This window comes from Mastigoproctus giganteus, chromosome 8 (genome assembly GCF_048544385.1).
Source record: "Mastigoproctus giganteus isolate SK-2022 chromosome 8, ASM4854438v1, whole genome shotgun sequence".
NCBI lineage: Eukaryota > Metazoa > Arthropoda > Arachnida > Uropygi > Thelyphonidae > Mastigoproctus > Mastigoproctus giganteus.
The window spans coordinates 1,454,315-1,475,217 of NC_143582.1; the positions used below are offsets into that span (position 1 = coordinate 1,454,315).

At 40.0% G+C, this 20,903-nt stretch overlaps 1 protein-coding gene across 2 annotated transcripts in view; it reads right to left on the reverse strand.

Annotated features, from left to right (window-relative positions):
• Positions 1-7,962: 7,962 nt before the first annotated feature.
• The window catches only part of LOC150081192 (uncharacterized), a 211,284-nt gene continuing 198,343 nt past the window's right edge, over positions 7,963-20,903 (reverse strand). For both annotated transcript variants that reach the window (XM_090378861.1, XM_090378860.1), the window contains exon 11: positions 7,963-8,444. In XM_090378861.1, coding sequence (XP_090234987.1) covers positions 8,334-8,444 — 111 coding nt within the window. In that variant the 3' untranslated portion in view covers positions 7,963-8,333. The remainder of the gene's footprint in view (positions 8,445-20,903) is intronic.

Here is a 20,903-nt window from a genome sequence, read left to right on the forward strand (position 1 = left end):
ACTAGACAAATATTTGGAGTGACCGGATGAGTGAAATGGGAAGGGTATTTTTTTTTTTTTTTTTTTGCTGATGCTCTATAAGCTTGCTTTCTTGCATAATATGCCTCAACTAATGTTAACAGGTTTTCCACCCTGTTTCGTTATTTTCTACCCTCTTCAGAAGTCTGCGCGTGTAGTACCGTCACCGTGCTCCCCACACTGTTTGGAAAAGGCACGGGTTCGAATCCCTTCGATGACGCGAGGAACTTTAATGGACTTTTTTCACACTTCGTGGCTGAGTTAGTCGGTCTCAGGCGTAGATAGCAAGGTTCTTCCTCCAGACCTGGGGTTTTTCGTCCAGCAGACAGACAAATCGACCATAGAACACACGCAATTAACAGGACAAAATAAACATATCGGTAGATGTAATCATTTTGACCCTAATATCATATCATTTTTTTTTTCATTTAGGATCAGCAACTAAAAATTGACCCAGAACACACGCAATTGTCTCTGTATATACAGTCAGTATACACAGAGACAATTGCGTGCGTTCTGAGGTAAATTTTGTTTGCTTGACGAAAAACCCAAAATTTCAGGGAGAGGAAACCATAGTGCTCTCGCCTGAGACCAATTAATTCAGCCACCTTATGAAAATGAATCATAAAAATTCCTCGCGACATTGACGGGACTCGAATTCAGGCCTTTTCCACCCGGTATGGTGAGGACGGTGACCCTACCGTGCTACCTACGAGAAAAGGTGGAAAATCTCTGAGTTCGAATCCTTTGAATGAAACGAGGGACTCTTTTTTTTTTTTTAAACTTTGCCGAATTGTCAAGTCATAGAAACAGTTTCATCGCGTTATTTTTATTAGTGTAGTAAAAATAATGATGAAAGAAAGCAAACTTCAAGTATCATTAGACAAAAAAAAAAAAAAATTCCCACTTCACCTATGCATTCGCTCCCATAATTTTTTCTAGATCCTCCTTGAATTTACTTAAGCTATCAACTTCCAACAACAGATGGAAGTTTGTTCCAGCAATCAATAACCGCTCGTTAAAGGCAAACTTCCGCACAATTTATGCTCACTCATTTTCATTGTTTGAGCAAGAGGAATAATGCCATCAGCATTGAGCTTGCTCAATCCATTCAAAGCCTTAAACACCTCAGTCAGATCGCCTCGCAAGTGTCTAGTCTCCAGTCGCTGCAATTTGAAAAGTGCAGTTTTTTTTTTTGGTAAGAGCACCCCATTTTTCCCCTCACCAAACTCATTACCATTCTCTGTACTCGTTCCAGCAGCTGTACATCATGTAGACCTGTAGGCAGATATGGCCTGACCATTGGCTTATACAATAGTATAATCACCTCCTATTTCCTGCTAGCAAAGTTCTTGTATGTCATTGACAAAGCCCCATGAGCTATCCTGGCTGCCTGTCTGCGCTGTTCAGAGAATTTCATATTTGATTGCACAATTACTGCTAGATCTTTCTCATTTTCCACTACCTAAGTGTAATACCGCAATAGTTAGTATGTTACTCTAGGGTTGCTAGAGTAACAAAAAATGCATATGGGTAGCAACCCATATGCATTTTTTGAATTTGTCAAAGTTAAACCTCAATTGCCATTTCTCAGCCCAATTTCTCTTCTGCTTTACTCGCAGTTAAGTATGACAAAATCGTTTAGCTCCCTGGTAGAATTTGATAATCGTCTGGTCTCTCGCTCCAATATAAGAGCCCCTCATGTGTGAATGTAGATGCAAAGTACTCATTCAGTTAGTCAGCCACCTGAGCAGAATCAACAGTTGAACCATCGACATCGATACTAAGTAGACTTATGTGATTCATCCCGTTCCTTCTAGTGTTTATATAAGAAAAGAAGTCTTTACTATTTTTCTTTGTATCCTTTGCTAAAGATTTCTTATACTCTTTCTTAGCTTGCTTGATATCCTTGCTCACTTGAGTACAGGCAAGTTTATATCTACTATAGGCGTCTGTATCTCCTGATAATTTATATGTAACCCATGCACTTTTCTTCTCTGCCAAAGTCTCATAATTTCTTTTGACATGTATTTAGCACTAAACCTTAAACGGTATTTCTTAGTTTGTACGAAAAGCCCAGTAGCTTCAACGATTAATTCCTTGACTGCTTCCCATTTAGAATTTTCTGTTGCTAACATCGTCAGTTGGTTCCTGTATAGAATTAAAAACTCCCTGAGACCACTTTAGTCACCTTTACGAAAGCAAAAACCCCTTTCTTTACTCTTGATGATAGTTACATAATTAAGTAAATCCCAAAGCTGTGATCACCGCCACCTAGTGGTTCCATTAAAAATCCATGCAGATTCTTAATGCTTGGATAATCACTGCTGATAATCAAATCAAGAGTATTACTTCCTCTGGTTGCCTCTCGAACGTGCTGCTGTAGAAAACAATCATCCAATAATTTCACAAAAGCCTTACTAGCGTGCGACTGACCAACCCACAAGTTTCAGTCAATATCTGGAAAGTTAAAGTCCCCCATTATAAGACATTCTGGTTTACTGTCTCATTCTGTTTCTCTGCACAACTGTTCATTGCACTCATCAGAGTCATTAGGCCTATAACAAACTCCTACCCTCATTTTTGCTTTCTCAGTGCTTGTCACACCAAACTGACTGAAAATTTCACTGTCCATCTATATCAACTGGATGCCCCTCCTTAGATTTTGTTTCTTAACTTACAGCATAACTCTTCCCCCTTCCTATCCTTTCTGTACACTTTGTACTCCCCATATTCCAAATCTGCATTCCTTATATGTGTCACACCACGTCTCTGATATTCCAACAATATCGCCTTTGATGTGCTGACCAGCACTTCGAATTCATCAAATTTATTTACTATTCTTCTAGCCTTGGTGTACATGCAAGTATACATGCACTTGTTCGTACTCTTAGTTACCACAGAGCAAACACAGCCCTTGTATTTATTTGTTCCACGATGATTCCCAGCATTCTTTGTAATCGCCAGCACATTGCTTTCCACTGTGTATTTATCGTTCTACACGTCGAGATCTCATTCTAGAGGCGGTGGTGTGCCCATTTACATAAAAGATACCGACCGTAGCCGAGTGGCAAGGAACAAGAGTGCAGTAACAGGCGCTCTTTGAGTAAATCGGCGTTCAAGCCCGACTGCTAAATATGGTCGATCTGCCAACCCGCACTGGATCAGCGTGGCAGATTATGGTACATTTTGTTCAACGTGAATTGTTGTGGAGGCTTTCATCCTGCAGTGGATTGGTAATGGTTGATTTTTTTACGTCTATTAACTCGTTATTCTATGAAACAGTACTCGTGATAGTGAAACTCAAAACCTGTTTAATTGACATAAGGTCACTACCCAATTTCTTACTTCTTTTATTGCCTTTGCCTAACTACAATAGCCGAAATACTGAGGAAGTTTTTTTGTTTTTGACTCATGCTGTATAAGTTTGCTTTCTTGCATCATTTGTCCTATTATACTAAACTTTTTATAGCAAAAAATAAATATTTCTTACTTCCCTCGAGCTGCCCTTAGTTTTCAAAAACGGAGACGCTTTAAAAAAAAAAAAAAAAGGAAGAAATTTAAAATTATTGAAGCCCAGTCCAGTCTTGTTTAAATACGCCTTGCTTCTGTCAGGCCTGCCACTTAAATATTATTAAAATCAGTTTATTTCCCAAGAAACCTTGAGTCACCCCGGGACGGCTCTGAGCCAGAAGGGTGTGAATATTTACAGACTAAGGTGCGAGGAACACATGTACAATAAACTAGAGTACATGCGCGCTCGACCCGAGAAATTTACAGGATTAAATATGCAATTGCATGGAGACAAAACAAAGTCGTTGTCAAATACAAATAGGCAAGTATAAAAGAAGAAAAAAAAAAGCAGTCAGTCATGTCCAGGAGCAGGTGAAAATCATAGATTCATCTGGTAGCAGTTCTTGAGGATTTCCTTCCTGTACAGCTTGTCTTTACAGAACCTTCAGGGTGGATCTTAAATTTATTGAAGATCCGAAGACAATTGACTGGAAACATGTTTCTCAGGGAATCAATGCTTGACAGGGTAAGACGCAGAGGGAGACAGGAGTCGACGTGCTCTCCTCTTGCCCTCCTTGGGTCCGAGGTTAACGTGGATACCGATGGAGCATCAATTCGCCCCGTTATAAGCTGTGCAAGTGTGAGAAAATTTATGATGATATGTCTCCAGGGAGTGGTTCCCTGATTTGCTTGTAGGATCGATCTGGAGATAGTTAGGAGGTGTTCTACCACCCTGTTCATCCATCTAAGCAACCAGTACTCTAAACCGAGATACTCGTGAAGTTATGAGGCAGGGGCAGATGACCAAATTTCTAATGCACAGAGAGGGAACCTCAGGATGTGCCAAACAAGCAGCGCTGGCTGATGCACACCAAATGCTCTCACAAAACTTCTGCTAGGAACTGTGGATGCATATTTTTTTTTTTCATATTACGGTTGACTGGGAGAACAGTCACCTGCCTATTCGGATTATACTGTATCAATAAATTGGGTGTGTTCTCTGGTCAGTTTGCCAGTTTTGCAGGACAAAGAAAAAAAAAAAGATTCCGGGAGGGAAAAAACCTTGCCATCATATTCGCCTGAGACCGGCTAACCCATCCACAGAGTGAAAAATGAATGCATAAAAGTTTCTTGCGTCATTTGACAGGATTTTTACTTGAGCCTTTTCCATCCAGTGTGGGTAGAGCAATGATTTTAATCTCTGTACCACCTGCAACAAGATAATTATTATAATTATCATTTAACGGTCCCAGAGCGTTTCCAGAACTTGTGCGTGTATTGTCTGTAGAAGTATATATTCACGGGTTGATTGATTTGCATGTGGACGGGCTGAAAAACCCGGAATAAGTCAAGGGTCGGGAACTCTACTCCCTCCGCTTGGATCAGTCAACTACGCAATGGAGGAGTTTAGAAATTCTTCGTCGTCAACGGAATCGGAACCCAGACCTCTCCAAAAGAGTGACAAGTGCCGAAATCACTGAACTCTCGGGGAAAGGGGATAACAAAGATGAAAGGAGATAACAGGATAGAGAGCGACTTATAATCAGCTCTCTGCTTTCTACTCATGATTGTACCGTTTCATTGCACCTTGACATATTCAATTAGTTGAGTTGGGTTGTTTAGAATGTGCGTTTACACAGAGCCCTAATAAAAAATAAATACCCGTGTTCCTAATAATGTGGTGAGGATGTACTCATTCTGTTCACCAAGGTACCATAAACATTTCCAATATACTGCCGGACGGTATTGGATCTGCTTTGTGCGAATTCATCTTGTTTTAAATTTCCATTTATGATATCTCGTTTCACACTAATAAGATTTGCATTGTTTGCTGAAATAAAGTTTTCTGAAATTGTTTGCTGCTTGCCATGCCGAACCTACACGGTAAGCAACTGTTTCAAAAAAAATAATAAATAAATAAATAATAATAAAATAAATAAAATACACAAAGTAAACTGTTCCATTTGATTTTTCAAATATGAGCAGTATTTAACTTCGATTCAGAAAAGCAGTTTCGTTATTTTGGTATTCGTGTCGTATTTAATCTTCTGTCGGTGCGGGATAAAAGTGGTATTAAGATTATGCTAATTAGAAAGCCCACCACGCATGACAGGCAGAGATGCTTACGACTCAATTAAGAAAATTTGTTCAAGCCCGTGACTGTTGAATACGGTGCTGTTTCTTGTATTCTGTCTATTTTGTGAACTCCTCTGATCATTTGGTCGTCCCGGAGTATAAACAGAAAATTTAATTTAATTTTTTAATTTTGATCTATCTGAAAAGGAAACTCTAGGGAAGGGACGGCAGAAAAAATCAAAGCACCATCTTTAAATGTGATTTCAAGTCATTCCCTTACTTATATCTTAGCAAATAAATCTAGAAGAAATGTTCTGTTTGAGTCACCTGGTCCATACAATGGCTTCTAAATCCATTCGCCCATCAGAGGAATGAAATAATTGGTCGTGGTCCCACTAAAAATTCTTAAAATTTATTTCTTAGATTATAACGAACGTTGGCATATTGTGAGTGGGTGTCAAAAAGTATTTTGTTGATAAGTTTTTCTGTGGTGTCTCTGCGGAAAGAATCAACAACTCTCGTTCACAAAATTCTTTATTTCTTGAAAAAGGTCACCCTGATCTAGCTGCGAGCTAGAAAAGAAAACACGTGACTCCAGACCTCGTGAGAACTGCCGAGTCGCTTGGATGAAGCTGCAGAAAACTTGGCATCAGGCGTTGCTACTTCGCAAGGAGGAACCCGTTCTGCTGTTTCATTTTTCGTAATTTATCCGCTATTGCATTCTGCACGCGCGCATAATTAAGATTTAGAATGCAGATTGGCTATACGCAGTCAAATAAAGTTAGAGCTAATGCAGAGGTGGGTAGAGGGATGAAGGTACTGAAAGAAATCCTGCGTTGTACGGTAATGATACACTTTCAGAGTCTGGCCATTCAGAACTGCGGCTGAAATGAGTTATGGCAGCCTTTCAGTTGCAACACACCATCTCCCCACAAATGAACTGGGATGTTGGAATTACTCTGCAGGGCAGTTAAAACCAGACACTACAAATATTACAATATGCACGTACAGTTTTGTTTGTGGGAATACGAAATACACTGTTGGCCATCCCAAACGATGTCCGGCATCATTTCCACGGATTGAGTTCGAAAAAGGAACCAAATAAGTCGTACACGAAACTTGGAATCAGATGCAGTGATTGACAATGCAGTCTGTTGCGAAGCAACTGACTGAGGAAGGGGGTTTTTCCAGGAATATTAGGGTGAAAGCAAAATAGAGAAAGTGCAACACTCATCAGGAAAAAGATGTCACCATAACTCTTGACTGTCTCACTAAGGAGAAAGGGCTCATCGCCTTCGCCCGAGGCAAGGTGGTGCAGCGCAAAAATAAGCCCCATGGAGAGGAGGAGGAGGAGGAGGAGGAGAAGCAATTTATAATCATTTCATTTCAGTTGTGACCGTCCCGTGGGTTCTATCAGAAAGGAAAACACATTTATTTGGGATAACCAGCTGGATAATCCAAAGTCAAGCCGAAGGAAGCCTCAAACTGGGCTTTTTTTTAAATTTAATTTAAATCTGTTGACAGGGTAATCTTTGCATTATAGCTGCACTTTTCCCAATCCCTCCAGTTCAGGGAAATTCACTCATCCCCCCCCCCCTTTTTTTTTTTTCAGGGAGCTAACTTCATTCCTCTACCCACTCAGCAGATCCGATCGCGCAAACTCCAATCAGAACAATCTTGTTCGCCCGATGAAATGAGTTTTGTGGGATCCCGCATTGAAGCACCGGCAGTTCGATAATGACCAGGAGAGCGGATTATTTACAGCCGAAACTTCGTGAACCCGATGGGGTTGTCGACCAAAAACAACTAAAACGAGAAACGTCTTAAAGTTAGGAATAACGAAGCGCGTTCCACACGACATGACCAATTAATGAAATGGCGTCCTTTCTGATAAAATTAAATAATCAAATGGGTGAGGGTGGCTTAAACGCGTTGTTAATTTATGCTAGCGGAGAAAGAAGTTTCGCCCTGCTTGCGTGACGTGCCAATGTTTCTCGCGTGACTTCACACGTGATGCCGCTGAAAAGAATTCGAACTGAAGGCAAACAGCGAGCACCGGTCCGAATCTCCCCGAGTATTTGTCTCCGCTTGATCGCATCCTCTTCAAAAACCCTTTTTTGACGAAGAGCTCAAGATTTGCCCGCTTTCATGATGGAAACGCACTCTCTGATGCCGAGTTGTGCTATAATTTTAAATGTACACTCTATGGATCTAGTTTAAAAATATTAACAAAACTGGGAGTGTCTGTACAGGAGCATGAAAGATATAGAATATATTTATGTATACTATTTACAAACTCAATACCATCATCGTCTCGCGTCGGCAAAGGTCAAACGAAAGGACTCGTACAGCAGTTCAAAAGTAATAAAAATAAAGATCCTAAGTATGAAAGCAAACGTTTTGTACTCGATTCGAACCCACTGGCTAACAACGCACGGCACAAAAGTCCAAGGATGGATGCCTACTTTGTTCCGCTTGTCCCCAGTGAGAGAATTTATACAGGGGAGGATGGGGGTCGTCAGATCAGGAGAAAATGCATTTTTAAATAAGTCGGAGCATCCGTGGCTGCGTCACACCTCTGGAAAAGTGTTTCTTAAAGCGATCCTTTGACCATCGTTCGTCCTAAGGGTTTACAGTCAGCGACTCCAGTCGCGAGTTTAGTCCCCGCCGGTTTCACGCAGAGGGGTTGAAATGACGTAGACTTCCAACAGACGAACTCGGTTCCACTACTGATGGTCCAGGAGCGTGTTCGTCACTTCCGATATCGATAATAAGGGATTGCCGTCTTGTTTCGCAGAGGGAGGCCTCCCAGCAGTGTCAGGCCTCATTAATGGAAGCTGCAAAAGACAACGCATGGTCAGTGAACAGTCAACTTCGCTCCACAATAAATAATAAAATAGTTCAGAATTTTGTTGGAAGGAATTTATACTTTCTTAATTTACCCGAATGCTGTAATTGTAAAAAAAAGTAATTGGAACTGAATAATTGTATAAACACTGCAAATGTATAAAATCTTGGATGGTGGGGGTTTTATTTTTATAATTTTGTACTATCCAATCTGCAGGAGGGATATTTCGAATTGCATTAAAGAAAGTTAATTGTACAACTAAAAAAGCAAAAGTAAAAATGAAAGAAACCATTTCAGGTTAAATTAGGGATTCAAATTGAAGGAAAATTTCGTTTACAATTAAATTTTCTTTAAAAATCTTTTAAAATGGGGGAACCATTTAGAGATAGATAACCTGAAATAGTTAACCACCCAACTGTTTGCAAGAAAAGGAATTACACAGAAAATTACACAATATTAAAGAAATAATTATACAAACTGTTTGTATCGAAAGAAATTATACAGAATATTTACAAAATTATACAGATGCAAAATAAACAAAAAATTATAGATATACATAATATACAAAAATGCACAGAATTATTATAAAAATAAATTATTACATATTCAGAGAAAAAAGGAGTGGAGGAATTTACCATTAAAGTTAATAAATGTCCAGTCCATCAATAAATGTCCAATCAGTTCAAAACAAACAGGTGTTCAGCGCAATAAATTTTACAAGATTAATGACATATATTATGTTATTGTCCATGAGATTTCATAACCTTCAAGTTGTGATCAGAACCAAATAAGCAATTAAGATGGTAAAGTGCATATTTTACCACAAAATCTAAAGAAAATAATATTAAAAAAATATGGAGCAAGCAATTGAGATGAATGTTACAATTTGTGCTACTAGGCTGATAGCAACAAGTACGTTTTTGGACACTTAAAATTAAGATTTTAACAAATTTAGGGTAGAAGCTTGGAGAATTTCTGAAAGAATTTGTGAACTATGAATGAAATTTAAGAAAGTTAAGTGTAGGTACTGATCAATAAATACAAAATAGGTTAATAATTTAGACAATAACTGATGTCTTGTAAGAAAGACACAGCGAGAGAAAGAAAGTAGGAGGAAATAAAGATTTCTGACCAGGAGTAACAGGACCGTTAACGGACTGTAAACTAAATTCATCTTAAATAGGGCAAAAGAAAAGAACGTGGGTAGAATCCTCGACAGAATCGCAAAAATTTAAGGAACCGTGTCCTGTTAAAAGAAAGCTAGAAAAAGTGCTGGGAGAAAACAATTTACCAGTGTTTTCATTAATGAATGTAACTTCTGGAATAAATAATTTTGTAATTAAGCCTTTTTCGGAATCAGACCAGCGAATTTTTTTTTTTTTTTTTAATGAAAACCCCAAACGCGAGAGGTATTAGAACCTATAGTACTTAGTACCATGCATGGGTTAGAGGTTGAGAAGTCGAAAGAAAATATTTATTCACATTAGACTTGAACTTCTGTAGACTGTAATTTTCAGGAAATACGAAAGAAGGAAGGTTTTTCCAGAAAAGGGCAGTTGAATGAATAAACGAGGAAGAAGAAAAGTTGATTCTGTCAGTTTGAAGTTGGGCAATAAAGGATGTTGGCTGGTGTTCGGACTGTTTTGAAAGAGAGAGCGGAAATAATAGAAGCCAATTCAGAAGAACAGTGCCCATGGAAGTATCTGTAGAAGAGGCATGAAGCAGAAACAGTACGTCTATGAGACAGCGAGTGGAAAGACTCTGTTAGAGATGAGTCATTAATTAACCTAACTGCCCTCTTCTGAATGGAATCAAGAAGCCTGAGAGAGGTTTTGGGGGCACCACCCCAGATGTGGGAACAATATTCCATGGTAGGGCGGATTTGCGATTTGTACAGAGTGAACATCTGTTTGGAAGAAAAGTAACGCCAAGAGCAAAAGAGAAAACCAAGTTTTTTTAGATGCAGAGGAAGCAATATTTGTAATGTGCTTGTGCCAAGAGAGATTAGAAGTCAGGATAATCCCCAAAAGAGATATATCATTTTGCCCAGAAATTGGAGTGTCACCAAAGATAAGCACAGGATCAGGTTTCTTTTTGCGAGATATAAGACAAGACTGAGTTTTAGAAGGATTGAAATCAACTGTCTTTGCCCCACTGCAGAATTACCTGGAGATCGGCATTTCAGGAATTCGTAGCGGATATTCGAGAAGTTGAAGCTGATTGAGCAGGACAAGGTTTCTCAAAATGGAAAGTGAAATGCAATGTGCTATCATCGGCAAAACTATGGATAGGATTTCCAGTCAATGGAAGAAGGTCATTAATATACAAGAGGAAAAGAGTGGGGGGAAAGAACTGAACCTTTGGGGACACCAGCATTAGTGGAGAAGTTAGAAGACAGAGAGCCATCTACCATCACCCTCAGTGAGCGGTCAGAGAGAAAACTGGACAGCCAATTACAAAAAACAGTTGGCAAACCATATAATGGAAAATTTGTTTAGAAGACCTTTATGCCAAACACGATCGAAAGCCTTTGAGATGTCGAGAGCAACTACTTGTGTTTCACCGAACCTTTCCATTGAATTAGTCCATAAATGGGTAACACAAGCCAGAATATCACCAGTGGATCGACACTGACGGAATCCATAGTGGCGATCGTTGATCAGACGAAAGGTTTGTAGGTAGTTTAAGAGTTGGCGGTTAATTGATTTCTCCATTACTTTAGAAAGAGTAGAAGTAATTGCAATGGGAGGGACTTATCACCCTTTTTAGGAACTGGCTGGATATGAGCAAATTTCCAAGCAGAAGGAAAAACACCTTTGGAATAAGGTATTTCAAAAAGGCGGCAAAGAACAGGAGTAAGTTCAGGAGCGCAGATTTTGAGAACAAAGTTGCCAACGGTCATGAAGAATTTTTAAAATTCATTGTTTTTCTTGTTTAGAACTTGGGGGACACGTCAATTTCAATTCCATTGCATTCTGCAGGAAGGCCTTTTACGAATCATCAACTATATTGAATAAGACTTTATTAAAATAAGTGACAGTTGTTCTCCCTTGACTATACAGTAATAAACGCAGTGGAGTGTATCGAAGAGATGGCCATTTTATGGGGTTAGGTTTTAGTCCAAAATGGTTAGTTAGTTAGTTATTTGGAGCATTAGCAACTAAGGCCATATTGCTCCGGAATATGCGGTGGTCATTCCCTGACCTTTCCGCATCCTCCGTATGTTGGTGGTGGTGACGGTCCAAAATGGTGGAAATAAGTCTCTTATTCGGCTGGTAATTCAGTTAGAGCTTTATATCATCAGCATAAACAATTATCATCTCTGGTACATGCATAAGATATACCGACCGAAAGCAGGGTGCCCTGTTCTATTACTTGGGGAATGGAGGAAAGCAAGTACGTGATCAGGAGACCACCAGATGGTCTCCTGACCACCATTTCTTTCGGAAGAAATTTTGGATTAGTGTAGCTACGATACTTACGCAGCCTGAACGTCGGCTTCGAAGCCATTATTTCAGCTCTGGATTCAAATACATAACTGACCTATTAAAGTGCATGATATAGTTGCTTTGCTGGTTACAGAACATGACATTATACAAAGCGGGACCTTTGCCAGCAGTTTTGGTAACGTGGATATTTCAACAGGAGGATCTGTTTTTATTGGCTTGTTTTCACGCGACTAAGTTAGTCGTGTGAAAACAAACTGAGCGGGGTTTGGTTTAACTCTTCCGGAAACTCAGGGTTTTTCTCCGGCAAACAGCAAGCTGATTGAAGAATACAGACATAATATTTTCCACCCGATGTGGGGAGGATGGTGAAAATAAATATAATAATAAAATAATAATCCTGGGACGTTTACCACAGAGTTTTCCAACGGGTAGAAAACATCCCGGTTCGAATCTCGTCAGTGACGCCAAGAATGTTTTGGGCTTTTTTTTTTTCCGCTCCGTGGCTCAATTCGTCTCATACGAGGGATGCGTGGGTTCTTCTCCCGGAATCCTGAAACTCTGTTTTTTGCAGAGCAAACAAAACGATCATGAAGTTCACACACTTTATAGACACGATAGACCGTTGCCTCACACACTTAGTTGCTTTGTTGTTTACACCCATTCGCTCTCTCGTAAGTAATGATGTTCGTCATTTTCGTATTTCAACGTTGGTCGCCCCCCCCCACCAGTCGCCCATTCTCTCAACCAGCATTCATGACAAACACAAACAAGATTTAATTCTGAACAAAACAGAGGCTGGTCCACCGCAATACCAGAAATCTGTTTAGCGGATGCACGGAAAGGAGAGTGGTGAAGAGGGATAATTATCTCCAAAAAACGTTTTAAATAATTTGCCATTCCGTTATCCGAAAATATAACACTTTTCCTCCGCCGTTTCCCATTAAATAAGAAGGCTGGATCCGTCCTCAGTAACAACAACGAGCTCAGTCTGCTGAACCGTAGGCGAGCTGCTCGACTCTTCATACTATGCGCGCAACTCAAATGTTGACTGGAGGGTTGTTACAAATATACAGCCTGAAGTGCGAATAATTTTTCCCATTCCTATTTTCGTAACTGTTTTAATAAATTAGAAAGAAACTACGACGAATATTGTGCACCCACCCTTATCAAATAATCAGCTGTTCCAGCTAAATCGGGATCTTCGATATTTCGTTCAAGATGGATATAATTTCGGGTTTTTGCTAAACCCGCAAAAATTACTTCCCTTCAAACTTACCTAAGCTTAAAATAACCGGAAAAGTTGAATTTGCGAAGGGTTCCAGGGATGAAGATGCGGAACCCCAGTATTTTTTTAGACATCTCTTTCACTGATGGGAGCGTTCTACCATTTTTCCAGCAAATGGAAGCACACTCCCCATCTGGAGAAGACTTTTAGAACCAGTGAGTCTACTGTGAAGACTAACTTTACTGTCTGGGAGAGGGATATTAGGCCAAATCGCTTGGACATCAAAGCCCACTAGTTACTCTTTCACTGGTCCCACAGGATCACGGAAAGAAGGGTTTCAGTCAACAGATTACCTGAGTTAATTGCCTACAAAGAGCAATCCTCTCTTTCTCAAATCTGCAAAGGACGGTACACATATGAAACCCACACAGACATCACGTTCTTTTAGGACTGATTACATGTAATATGTCTCCACAGCCACCGATAAAGAACTTAAAGCTCGGAACATATCTGTATTTTCAAATTTTGTCTAATGTGTACTTTTTTTGTACGTATGAGACAAAATTTGTTGTTAGAAGAATCAGAATCGCCGGTGGATGGAAGATGCCCACAAAATAGATTCGCGGATTCGTAGACGAACGATTGAAGCCGCAGTAGTAATGGTAATTCGTATCTGGTAATAAAAATTTGTAAAAATTACTCGAAAATCAAGTAAGTAATGCCTCCAACAACAGCTAGACAGTCTTTCATGTCAACAAGATGGGAAACCTATGCTTCATTTCCCGTGAGTTGTCAAAAAATGGCTGGGGAGCACACAAGGACGACGTTGAGTAGCCATCTATAAGCGCCTAGATGTCTAGGAGACAAAGACATCTCTCCTATATGTTTTTCTTCTTTTCTTCTTGGAACGATACTGTAAATGACTGTTTAGCAAAGAGAGAATTGACCAACTAAGAAACAAACTCCCAGCAGAATGCAGGAAAATGAGCACAGCAACGTCTGAGAGCATCTCGATCAATGTGCAAAAGAATACGGCGAATGCAGTTCTAGAATAATAAATGTCACACTAGGGTCACCGGGAATATTAATTCACTACCCAAGTGTATTATATTCGTGTATTGCGTGTGTGTTTTTGGTCGATTTGTCTGTTTTGCTGGACGAAAAACCCCAGTTTCTAGGGAAACTTCTATCTACGCCAGAGACCGACTAACGCAGCCACGGAGTGAGAAAAATCCCATAAACGTTCCTCGCTTCATTGACGGGATTCGAACCAGGGTCTTTTCCACCCGGTGTGGGAAGGACGGTGGCGATGCCACTGTGCCCCGAACAGACAATGCAATTCTGTACATCATAAATACCTCCTCCGCTAAAGCGGAGGAAGTATTTATGATATGACCTGTCACGATATGATGGTATCATGACAAAAAATCATGATATGATGGTATCATATCATGGTATTTATGATATGTCATCTTCTTATGATTTCTATGTCATATGAAGATGACAACATCACACTCAAAAGTTTTAACTTAAAAGCGTTCACCTACATAAGGCCTCCGTAGCCCAGTGGTAAGGAGCGGGAGGGCAGTAGTAGTAGTAGTAGTACTACTACTACTGCTTATGTAATTTATAGCAATTTAGAGAAAATAATATCCTTTAATTCTTTTAATTATGTAAAATAATAAACACTAAGTTCTGTACCTGTCGGGTTAAGCATACATGGGCCCCATGTAACCACCAGGCACATGTCCCTGTCTTAACCTCTCTGTGTAATATCACCCCCCTAGCTTCTAGCTGTCCAGGGGGTGGCTCTTTGGCAGAGCAATAAACAGATTTAATAAATAAATAAATAAATAAATAGTAGTGGCACATGATGCAAGAAAGCAAGTGTAGGAGCTTATGCAGCATCAGCCAAAAAAAAAATCACACCATTCCCTCCAAATGCCTGTCCAGTTCCTCCTTAAATTTATTTAACTTATCAACTTCCACAACGACAGATGGAAGTTTGTTCCAGCAATTAACCACCCGCTGGCTAAAGGCAAATTTCCGCACATCTATTCTACATCTGTCCTTTCTTAATTTGAACTTATGTCCCCGTAGGTTGGTAATCTGAACAAGTGGAAGGATCCCATCAGAATTCAGCGTGCTCAACCCATTCAAGGCCTTATACACCTCAATCAGATCACCGCGCAGGTGCCTAGTCTCCAGCCACTGCAATTTGCAGAACTTAAGCCTCTCTTGGTAAGAGAATCCCTTCATTCCCCTCACCAATCGTGTTGCTCTTCTCTGTACACGCTCAAGCAAATCTACATCCTTCCTAAAATGAGGCCTCCAGACCTGTACGCAGTACTCAAGGCGTGGCCTGACCATTGCCTTATACAGAGGGACAATCACCTCCTTTTCCCTGCTAGCAAAATTCCTATATATCATTGACAAAACCCCATGACCCGCCCTAGCAGCCTGTCTGCACTGCTCAGAAAACTTCACATCTGACTGCACAATTACTCCCAGGTCTTTTTCATTTTCTACCACCTTAAGTGTAGTACCACACAGTTGGTACGTTTCTCTGGAGTTACTTCTACCCATATGCAGTACTTTGCATTTGTCAAGGTTGAACTTCAGTTGCCACTTCTTAGCCCATCTGCCCAAATTATCTAGATCCTGTTGCAGTAGCACACTGCCATTACTGTCATTAACAACCCTGCCAACCTTTGTGTCATCTGCAAACTTCGACATTAAGCCCGATATACCTTCATCAATATCATTGATAAATACACAAAACAACAGTGGACCCAACACCGAACCCTGTGGGACTCCACTAATAACATTAGTCCACGAAGAGCAGCACCCATTGATTACCACCCTCTGTCTTCTCCCACTTAACCATCCTTTTATCCTTTGTAGCAACTTACCCTTAATACCATTCTGCTCCAATTTGTACAGTAGTCTTCCATGCGCAACAGTGTCAAAAGCTTTCCTGAAATCCAAGTATATGATATCAAAATTATTTTTTGCATCCAGTTCCTTTGTGACCACATCATAATAACCAATCAAATTTGTCAGACAAGACTTTCCCTTAACAAACCCATGCTGTGTTTGAATTATTGCTGCAGTCTTGTCTAGATGATCCTGCAATGCATCTTTAACCAGCGAGTCCATTATTTTACCCGGAACAGAAGTTAAACTAACTGGTCTGTAATTACTCGTGTCACCCTTCGATCCACCTTTGTGAATTGGGGACACATTTGCACATCTCCAGTCCGTGGGAACCTCCCCTGAGTCCAAGGATGCTCTCATAATTATGGCTAAGGGTTTGCTTAGTTGCTTTGCCGCCTCCTTTAAAATAACTGGATATATCCCATCCACCCCAGGTGCCTTTCTTACGTTTAACTTCAACAATTTCTCCTCCACTTTGCTCTCAGTTATTACAAAATCATTAAGCACACTGCTACAATTTGATAACCTTCTTCCATTTTCAAATTGTAATAATTCCTCACGTGTGAATGTAGATGCAAAATACTAATTCAGTTTGTTTGCTATCTGAGCAGGATCATCAACAGTCGAACCATCGATGTCAAAGTAGCATGCGTTCTTTGAGTAGACCGGAGTTCAAGCCCCTGACGGTCGATCTGCCAACCCGCACTGGACCAGCGTGGCAAATAATGGTCCATTTCTCTCAGCATGAATTGTTGAGGAGGCTTCCATCCTGTAATGGGTTGATAATGGCTGCAGTTTACCTTTTTTTTATATTTGCTTTGGATGCTCTTACGCTTAAAAGTCTTATACGTAGAAGAAGGAGGGGGGATATATTTATACCGAAGGAAAAAATTAATTGCCAGGTGTTTGAAAATGAATCGGGGGCTGAAGAGTTGCACTGCAATTGCAACCCCCCTTTCTCCTGACCTTTTGACAGTTTAAACTTTCGTAAGATCTTTCCTTTCATCACTAAACAATCGTCAACAATCTGACGTGATGCCGCTAATAATATAACGAAAGTTACCAAGAAATCTTAAGAAAGGCAACATCAAACGTGCAGTTATGTTAGGACCATTCGAACGCTGTACGAAAACCCCTCCGATGGAATAAAACTGAAAAGCAACGAGCAGAAACTGCGTTTGCTACTCGAAGGCGAACCCAATCAGTTGGGGAGAGCCGCGCTAAACTCCCTACACCAATCCAAAGTTTTTGAGGAGTGATGTGGACTCGGAGTGGCATGTTCCTCCAGAAATGAGCCCAACAAATCAATGCCTGCTTTCCATAATGAAGTGATGACACTAAAAATGCAAATTCAGATTTATTTACGTCTTCGTTCTGGTACTGCGGTGCATCTTTCGCCGCAACCATTGAACCTGTCCGCAAACAAGATTTATTTGCGGAAACCCCTCCGTCGAGCTATAAATCATCCTTATGGGCCGCTCAACATTTATATCAAGACTCCCATTAAAGCTTCCAAATCTTTTTTCTTCTTCTCTGCGGACATTATTTAAATCATCCTTAAATAGCCTCGGAAGGGATGGAAACTTGTCTTTAAACACTTTGTAGGTTTTCAGAAGACGCCCAGCCTTAATCCGTCTTAATCCACGTGTCTCTAAAGAAAGTTGGAACGTCGTGCCCAAATTACCGCCGCTGTATCTCGACACACTCGCTCCATAAATTTCCCCCCGCAACATCCCGGATTACTTGGCCCGTTATGCAAAGAACGGTACTTACGATAAATTATTATTTTAGACGATGTTACCGAAGAGCTATTGTGGGCTCATTTATCTCGAGCAAGCGTGACACGAGACACAATAATGGATGTTGCGCAACTAATGTACTTTCTGCGGCCTTAGATAGATGGCGCTCGAACTCTGCTCATTTTCAAAGGGGCTTTTGAGTTATTACGCCAGTCTGAGAACCAGCGGAGACATCGGGTTTCTTAAAAAGTGCGGGAAACATCGCCAATTTTCCCGCTTCATCCAACGGTTTGTGTCATTGACTCAAAGGCAGCTTTCCAATAATGGCAGCTTTCGTTACGCTTTCTCTCTAAAATAAGAAGCAAAATGGACCTTGTCCACGTAACATTCATCTAGAAGAACGATGCAATCGGATCTAGCAAAACGCGCAACCAATTAACCTTCGACTAATTTGAGGGCAATTTGCAAAAGCAGCAGTTGACCCCATCACACATTTCTCACTTCGCCACGTGACCAGTTACCCGTTATTCAGACATGGACTCACCTCCAATGAATTATGCTTAGAAAACACAATCCATTGGAGTTGTTGAACTTCTTTGTTTTATAAGAACAGCTAATTTTATTACAAAATAGCAGTCCTCTACAAGTTACTTTTAACTAACACGACATTGGGGTTCTTTAGTTCATAAATGAATTTAGGAAACTATAAAGAAGGTATTGACCTAACACATTTAGGAAATCCAATTCCCCGTTTTTGGGGAGAGGGCTATGTAAATTAGGATTACTGTCTGTTAAAGTAGTTTGTTTGTGTGTGGGCTTTATGGCGCAAGCTGTTAAAGTAGGTGGTGAGAAGATGTCTTAAGTGACAACAGAGGGATGTGTTTCAGGAAGGTGAACGATTATTCTGTAGATAAAATGAAAGCGAACTCGAATTTAAAGAAAGCCAAAATGTATTTAATTTCATATATTTGAATGAATTTTATAATTGAAAATGAATTGAATATTCTGTTTATAATTACAAAAGTGTGACAGCTTTAGATGTGGATTGATAATTGGTCCTACAGCGAACTGTAAGACCAATTATCAATCCACATCTGTAATCTTTCGGCGTTTCTCTCTGATACATTCCAAAGCTAAGAGCTGAATTCGCTCTGGATGTTTTGTGTATATTTGATATTAATTTTTTTAATAATTAAAGATTTTTTAAAATTAATAAAATAGTATAAAGATGGATGGCTAAAACAAAGAAGCAATTCTGTTACTTATATATAAAATGCTTTAAGTCCGCCCAAGTGCTTAATTTCGGCCAATCGTGCTAAATCCATGTGCAATTTCTAATACCCGGTTTGCTTAAACAACCTTAATTGCAACACAACATTCCAAGGAGCCATCGCATTTAAAATGACACATTTTACTGACCAGCAAATCTTGGTTCCAATTAGAGGAAGTGCAGCAGAAACCTGCCACGAAATGTCAAAATTCTTTCTGTTCCTAATGAATAGAGAGGGCCGGGTGTGCATGGGCATTGTCCTGATGCCATGGCCAAACATGCAGTGGCAGTGTCATGACGAAAGTGCCAATTCTGTGCAGCCCACTTTTCCAGGCGTGTAGAAACACGAATAGCATTGCTAAATCGCTGTAGAAATGTTTTTTGATATTCCTAGTTTACAGTCTGTCCATGTGGGATAATTCATCACGAACTTTTATTTATAAATAAAGAAAAATTCAAAATCAACAATGCAGTTTCAGTCAAAAAAATACCATAAGCATAATCTTCACATGCGATCGAGATTGTCTTGATGTTTTGGGCTTTGGAGAAGACAGCCTTTGTTTCCAGGTCTTAGCGATACACCCACAATTCTTTGTCAGTAACGATGGAAAGAATAGAGCGTGATTAGCCACAGCACGCGGACCAAAATCCTGACATGCGAGTACTCGCATAAGAAAAACCAACTTCGCTAGTAACTTCGCAGAAAACGTCAATAAGATCACAAAGAGCGATTGAGTCACTGGATCATTTTTAGCGGACCTCTTTAAGATTTGAGAAACGCTGAGAGGTCTTTGAACAACACCAAGAATCCTCTCACCAAAAACTGTTTAACGTTTCGTTCATTTGATGCTTATATACTGCCACCTGTAGTTCAGTTCCTTTTGGATGTATTCGTATTTAATTGTTACTTTGTTCTGCCTTGTGTGCCTCATATTTCACCGATAAGGGCCACCATTATTGAAATCTATTGCACTAACGGTTTGATTAGCGTATCTGTGAGGTCAGCGATGCATTGATTTGTTTAATGTTCGAGGGCAATTATTTCCTCCGGATACTGTTGGCATTGTCGCCTTCCAACGAGAAGGAGCACAATGGTCGGTCTATTTTATTTTGGATTCATCCTGACGTCGTTGTGGTTTTCGCCTCCATTTATAGTGATATTTCACGCAATTGAGCCGGTGCCATCGATGGGGCACCGCTAAATTTGATTTAATTGGCATTTTTATAAAATGGCGCCCCAGGAATGAAAAACAAAATGCTAATTTAGATGTCGAATGCAGATTATAAGTAGTCAATGCTTAGACTGGTATTTACCACATTCACATTCTAGATCCACAAAGTACATCGATTGAAGGAGTATTCGCCCCAAAGAATGCGATCACAATTTTTGTAAACAAATGGACTTAAATTTTGCAGAGAGAATGGGACTTGTGGGTGGATCGTTCGCACAAACACACCTCACCGCTCCATCGATTAGAGGATTATTGTAAACGTGTTAGCGTTGTCACTGGGGAGGGGGGGGGAGAACGATAAAGAACGAAATTCCTGACCTCACTTTTACCAGGAATTCAACTGATATTGAGAAGTTTCGCATTAAGTAATCTGGGATCACATCTAGAGAGAACTGTTCTCAAGGACAAAGGTTTTACTTTCCGCAACGGAAATGATGATGTCCTGAAGCTTTATTTGAATTCTGTTAAATGGGATTCTAACGAGCGCAAATGAAAAATGAGAATTGGTCAAAGAAAATTGGTCAATACAAGACTTTCTAAAGATTCCTTTAAACCTATTGTAACAACGAAAGCGGGCAACCACTAAGATGCCTTCT